This window comes from Poecilia latipinna, unplaced genomic scaffold, assembly GCF_001443285.1.
Source record: "Poecilia latipinna isolate Pla-1442-1.1 unplaced genomic scaffold, P_latipinna-1.0 Scaffold2672, whole genome shotgun sequence".
Taxonomy (NCBI): Eukaryota; Metazoa; Chordata; class Actinopteri; order Cyprinodontiformes; family Poeciliidae; genus Poecilia; species Poecilia latipinna.
The window spans coordinates 48,996-54,936 of NW_015115288.1; the positions used below are offsets into that span (position 1 = coordinate 48,996).

At 42.6% G+C, this 5,941-nt stretch overlaps 1 protein-coding gene across 1 annotated transcript; it reads left to right on the plus strand.

Moving 5' to 3' along the window:
* Window positions 1-6: 6 nt before the first annotated feature.
* LOC106938707 (uncharacterized) lies at window positions 7-2,771 on the plus strand. Its single transcript, XM_015020840.1, has one exon. The coding sequence runs from the start codon at window positions 345-347 to the stop codon at window positions 1,440-1,442; it is 1,098 nt and encodes a 365-aa protein (XP_014876326.1). The 5' UTR covers window positions 7-344; the 3' UTR covers window positions 1,443-2,771.
* Window positions 2,772-5,941: the final 3,170 nt, after the last annotated feature.

Below are 5,941 nucleotides of genomic sequence, written 5' to 3' on the forward strand. Positions count from 1 at the left end.
GATGGGACAAAGAAGGATGTAAGCAAGAAAGAAGATGGCACCAGATACAGGCTGAAGTTAACAATCTGAGAGATGATTTGGAGAAGAAGCAGAAAACTGAAGCTTGTTCTCATTCTAGCCCCTCTTCAGAAGATGATGTAAAGACAGCTTCTCGGCATCAATCGAGGGGTGAGCCAAAACAAAGAGCCTGGACTCAATCTGATATTCCAAAGTTTGAGGAAGGAGAGGACATTGAACAGTACCTGACAACCTTTGAAAGGTTAGCAACGGCACACCAGTGGCCCGAGAGGGACTGGACAGTAAGGTTGGTACCTCATCTCACCGGCAGAGCCTGAACAGCGTATATGGCCATGGCTGCAGAGGATTCCTGTGACTATGGTGAAGTAAAAGCAGCCATCTTGACAAAGTATGAAATTAATGAAGTATACCGACAACGATTTAGAGATCCAGAGGTCCGTGTGAATGAAACCCCTCGAGAGTTCTACAACCATCTGAAAGACCTTTACCTGAAGTGGATACAGCCTCAGAGGAGAAGAAAGGATGAGATTGGGGAAATTCTCATCCTGGAACAGTTCTACAGTTCTCTGTCACCAGAGCTGAGAGTGTGGGTCAAAGAGAGGAGCCCAGCATCGACACAAGAAGCAGCAGAACTTGTTGAAAACTTCCTGGCTGCAAGACGGGGACCAAAAACCTTCCGATACAGCCTGCAACAGAAGTCCAGCTTAATGCAGGGTAAGTCTGTGGGGTTTGGTTTGGGTGGTGGTCCAGGTCAGATGACAGGGGTAGAGAAGCAAAGGGGGAAAATGTTCTCATCCAAGCTTAAGTCGGAAACAAAATCTGTTGTCTGCTATTTCTGTGGTCAAGAGGGTCATATAAAACCAGAAGGTCCATTGAGAAAAGCCAAATCGGCATATTTTTGCACTGTACCAAGGTCATTGTCCGCAGAAGACCAATTTCAGGGTAAGAAACGAGTTATGGAGGTTAGAGTAAATGGAAAACCAGCCATTGCTCTTTTAGATACAGGAAGCGCACAGACCTTAGTCCATCCTTCTATTTTGAAAAATCAATGCTATCTACAGGGCCCAGGCCTTGATATTTCCTGTGTGCATGGTGATCATAAAACTTACCCCACTGCTGCAATCTATCTAGAAGTGGCAAACCAAACTTATCTCTTAAGTGTAGGTGTAGTTGAAGGTCTTGCCCATAAAGTTATTTTGGGTCAGGATATTCCAGTCTTGCCAGAACTGATCCAGGCCTGTAAGCCGGAGTATGTTGTAACCCGATCACAAACACAAGCTAAACAATTAGCTGGGGGTGATGATTCTGAACCTCTACCTGAGACTGTGGAGACAGGCCAGCAAATAAACTCTGAAACTACTGTCAAACTGAATTATCGGCAAGAACTGCCCTTTAATTTTGATTTTCCTTTTGAGTGTGGTTAAAGTGAGGAAAAGCAAACAACAAAGGCGGCTTCAGAAAATGGCAGGCACAGTTAGACAAACATCTTTGGGATTGCCAGATCTTGAGGGGGACATTGTGGGCTCACAAGTTGAGACTTCAAGAGATTACAACAGTCTGATGAATCGCTGAAGGGTCTCTTTGATCAAGCAACTCCTTTCACTGTGGGAGAAATTGGTAAACAGCCTGATGGGGGATATTATATCCTTAGAAATGGGTTGCTTTACCTCAATGAGGGAAAAACAGGATCTCAGAAACTTGTGGTTCCACAAAGTCTAAGGGAACAGGTGCTAAATTTGGGTCATGGGGCACCCTGGGCAGGACATTTGGGTTTTAAAAAGACCTATGACAGGATTTATGCCAGGTTTTATTGGCCAGGTCTTTATAATCACGTAAAAGAGTACTGCCAATCATGTGCAGTGTGTCAGCTGTCAGGGGGAAAGAATGTCCCAAAGTACCCACTGCAGTCATTACCTATTATTGATGTTCCTTTCAGCAGAATAGGTATGGACATTGTGGGACCACTGGAATGAACTCAAGCAGGAAATTGGTTTATTCTGGTTGTATGCGACTATAGCACTCGCTATCCACAGGCTTTCCCCCTTACGGACATAACAGCTAAACGGATAGCCTTTGCTTTACTCCAGTTGTTCTCTAGGGTGGGGATTCCATCAGAAGTACTTACTGACCAGGGTACTAACTTTTTGTCAAACAATCTTAAGCAGGTCTACAGATTGTTGGGCATAAAGGGTATACGGACCACCCCCTACCACCCACAGACTGATGGGTTGGTAGAAAGGTACAACCGGACATTAAAGAGTATGTTGAAGAAGTTTATCTCTGTCAATGGCAAAGACTGGGATAAGTGGCTACCCTATCTTCTGTTTGCTTATCGGGAAGTTCCGCAGGCGTCCACTGGCTTTTCGCCATTTGAACTTCTTTATGGCAGGCAGCTGAGGGGCCCTCTGGATGTCCTTCAAGAGTCCTGGGTTGGCAAGAAGGATCAGTCAACCAATGTCATCAACTACGTTCTGAATATGAGACAGAAGATGGAGGAGACAACCAGCCTCGTCAGAAGGCACCTGGAGAAGGTTCAACAGCAGCAACAGACCTGGTATGACAAAACGGCCAGATGCAGATCCTTCAAACCAGGTCAGAAGGTTCTTTTACTACTTCCAACATCTGACAATAAACTTTTAGCAAAATGGCAGGGGCCATATACTGTTGTGAAGAAGCTAAGTGCTACCACCTATGAGATTGAGATGCCTGAGAGAAGAAATTCAAAGCAGACCTTTCATATCAATCTGCTTAAGGAGTGGTTTTTCTTTGGTCGCAAACTAACAAGTTGTTTGAAATGTCAGATTTTGAGTGTTATATTGAAGTCTCCTAATATGATACAATTATTGACTAACCATTGTCTTAAACCTAGAAAAAACCTTTTCCTGTGTGTCTGTTTGGTGCATGAATGTTAATTAACCTGCATGATATGTTATTGTAAAAGAAATCTATTATGATGAATTTGCCCTGCTGATCCCTGTGAACTAAATGACAATTATTAAACAGACCCTCCCTTACGAAAATAGCAACTCCACCCGCCTGAGTACTTGATATGGCTGAAAACATTTTCCCTTTCCATTTCTGTGACATCTCTTTTTCTTTTAAAATATCCCACTTTGTTTCTTGTAAACAGAGAATATCACAGTGCGACTGAAAAATGACAGCGTTTACCTTTTCTTCCCTGCAGAGCCCACGGGCATTAAGCGAGAGAAGCAGCATGAATGTTTAAATGGAGAAGTGTTGTCATAATCATTTCTTAGTTTTTCGTTTGGGTTTTGTTGCCAATGTTGCTAATCTTTTCCTTGTGTTTATAATTTTTGTTAGATCAAGATCAGGGTCTGACTCCGGATCTTCCACTATTCTGAGCCTCTGCGACAAAGCGCTTACCGGGGTTTGAAAGGATGGCAGGTGATTTGATGACAGAAATTGCGAATTCCCTTCCATCACGGGGAAAAGAGGAGCAGCGACTTCTCCCCCCTCCTCCTCGGCCGTGCTTTTACTGGTTTCAGTTACTTCGCCCACGGCCAGCGCACCAGACACCTCCGTGCACGGCGCACTCCGCGTCCACTTCGCCAGCACACCGGTCACCTCCGTGCACGGCATACCAACGACAGGCTGTTCAGCGCCTAAAATGCCTTCGCTTTGCTCCTCCTCACCTCCCTCCCCTTGCTCATACTCTTCCCCCTCCATTTCACTCTCTGCGCTTTGCGTATCGGCTTCTTCCCGATTCATTGTCAGACCCTGATCTTGATCATCTGAATCGCTTAGATTGCAAATACAGTTATTTAATTGATTATGACAGATCTGACATTCTTTTCCCGTTTTTTTCCGAGCATTCTCTCGCATAATGCCCCTGGACTCCGCAGGAGTGGCAGCAAAAATCAGGACAGTCCCTGACGATGTGGCCTAGTTGTAAACATATCCTACAAACTCTAACCTGTCTATCATGGATTACTCTGAAATATTCCGGACCAAGAGCTGTGTTAAATCTAAAAGAATAAGGCAGAGACTGTACAGTTTCAGTAAATTTAACTTTTACAAACCGTGTTCCATCGGCGATCTTGGTTCCAGGCCACACCCGACGCTTGATTACCGATACCGCTTTGACTCCCCAAGTATGTAGCTTGCTTAATATTTCTTCATCCGTGATGTAGGCAGGCAACGTCAAAAAAGAAACCACCAGTTCATCGTTAATAAGTTCCTTGACATGTATTGTGGATGATCCAATCTTAAAACCGTCTAAAAGTCTCTTTTTTGCTTTTTCGTTGATTAACGTGATTTCAAATTTCCTGTCCGTTAGCAATCGACATGCTAGCAGACCTCCACACAAAAACCGTGTTTTTCATTAAATCCAGCACCGAAATATTCTCCTCCCCGACAACTTCAAGCTGAACCGTATTATCTTTTTCAAATACTCCTAACGTCTTCACTTGTTCCATGCTCGTATTCCTGTTCCTTTCCAAATTATCCATAACTGAGGGATCCGTCCGTTTGTCTTTTGAAAACTCCATGACAAAAAAAGAGAAACTAAAAACCACTCCCCAAGAGTAGAACCCTGTGGGGAGGGAAATCCACACGAGAAAAAGAGCAAAAATGGGGGAATTGGAATCAAAAATCCAAAAGACGGTGCTCCCACCGCTGTGCCTTCCTGCAAACTTGACACCAGCGTGGGCGTTCTCAAGGTAGTGTGGCCGTAAGCCGCAAAGCAGCGTCAGCTCCAGCGTTTTGTACAGCAGATCAGCCAGCTGGCGCTTGCTTTCTGTTTGGCCTGAAGAATTAATGCATGTCGGCTTCGCAGTGCTTCTATGTGGGGGCAAAACATTGAGGGACGCGTAGCCCAAAGGGAGCAGCAGCACCCTCTGCTGCACAAAAAGGCTTACAGCACCTGGTATTCCCAGGCGGTCTCCCATCCAAGTACTAACCAGGCCCGACCCTGCTTAGCTTCCGAGATCAGGCGTTTTTTTTTTTTATCTTTTATTTATGAAAAATTCAAAAATAATAAGCAATTATTTACAGTGTACAAAATATGAAAAAGAAAAACAAACAACTTTTAATTACTAAAAAATAAGAGATTATAAATACTAATGTGAAAAAGCAAAATAACTTTAAGTGCAATTATTTACAGTGGACAAAAAAGAATATAAGAAACAAAAATAATTGCAAAAAGTAAAACAGATTGCAAACATTAATGTGAAAAAGAAAAGTCAATCATTCGACCTTAATTCTTTTGAATTAAAACAATAAACTTATATTGAATTGCAATAATTTACAATATATGTAATTTTTTAATTTAAACCCAACATACTTAAATTTATGAACAAATAAAATAAAAAGTAAACAAATGAGTAACAAAGGTTCAAAAAGTCCATTCTTGAAAATATGCACATTTTTGAAGAGGTTCAAACATCTCTTCGCAAAACTCATTGACGCTGTTGATTGTCTTGAGATGATTGTGCAATAGTCCTGAAAACAACTTCCACCGATCCACCTTCTTATTTTCATACAACTGATGATTCCTTGCAGTGTAGATGATGTGCCTTGCCAGGGATAAAATAATATTGCAGAGATTGTATTTAGTCCTTGTTAAGTGTCCAAAAGAAGATGTAAAGCCAAAGAGTCTGATAGAATCCCAGTTGTTGTTGTTTATTGAAGAAATGCTGGTGATGATATGGTGGATCTTGTTCCAGAAGGGGGTGCAGCCGGGACAGCGAAGGAACAGGTGCTCTAATGTCTCGGGGTCTGAAAGACAAACTGTACAGTCTCTGCCATACTTCTTCTTGTTTATTTGGTGCAGGATGACGCCCGTAAAAATCCTTCTGTGCCTTAATAGAAAATCTGTATTGTTGGCTTGTTGATGATTAAATTTGAACTGTATATTTGACCAAATGTTATAAACTGATATGCTGGGAAATATTTTAGCCCATTG

What these genes read in the sequence shown, in the direction of transcription:
- LOC106938707 (XM_015020840.1), top strand. Translation starts at nt 345, where the DNA reads ATGGCCATGGCTGCAGAGGATTCCTGTGACTATGGTGAAGTAAAAGCA.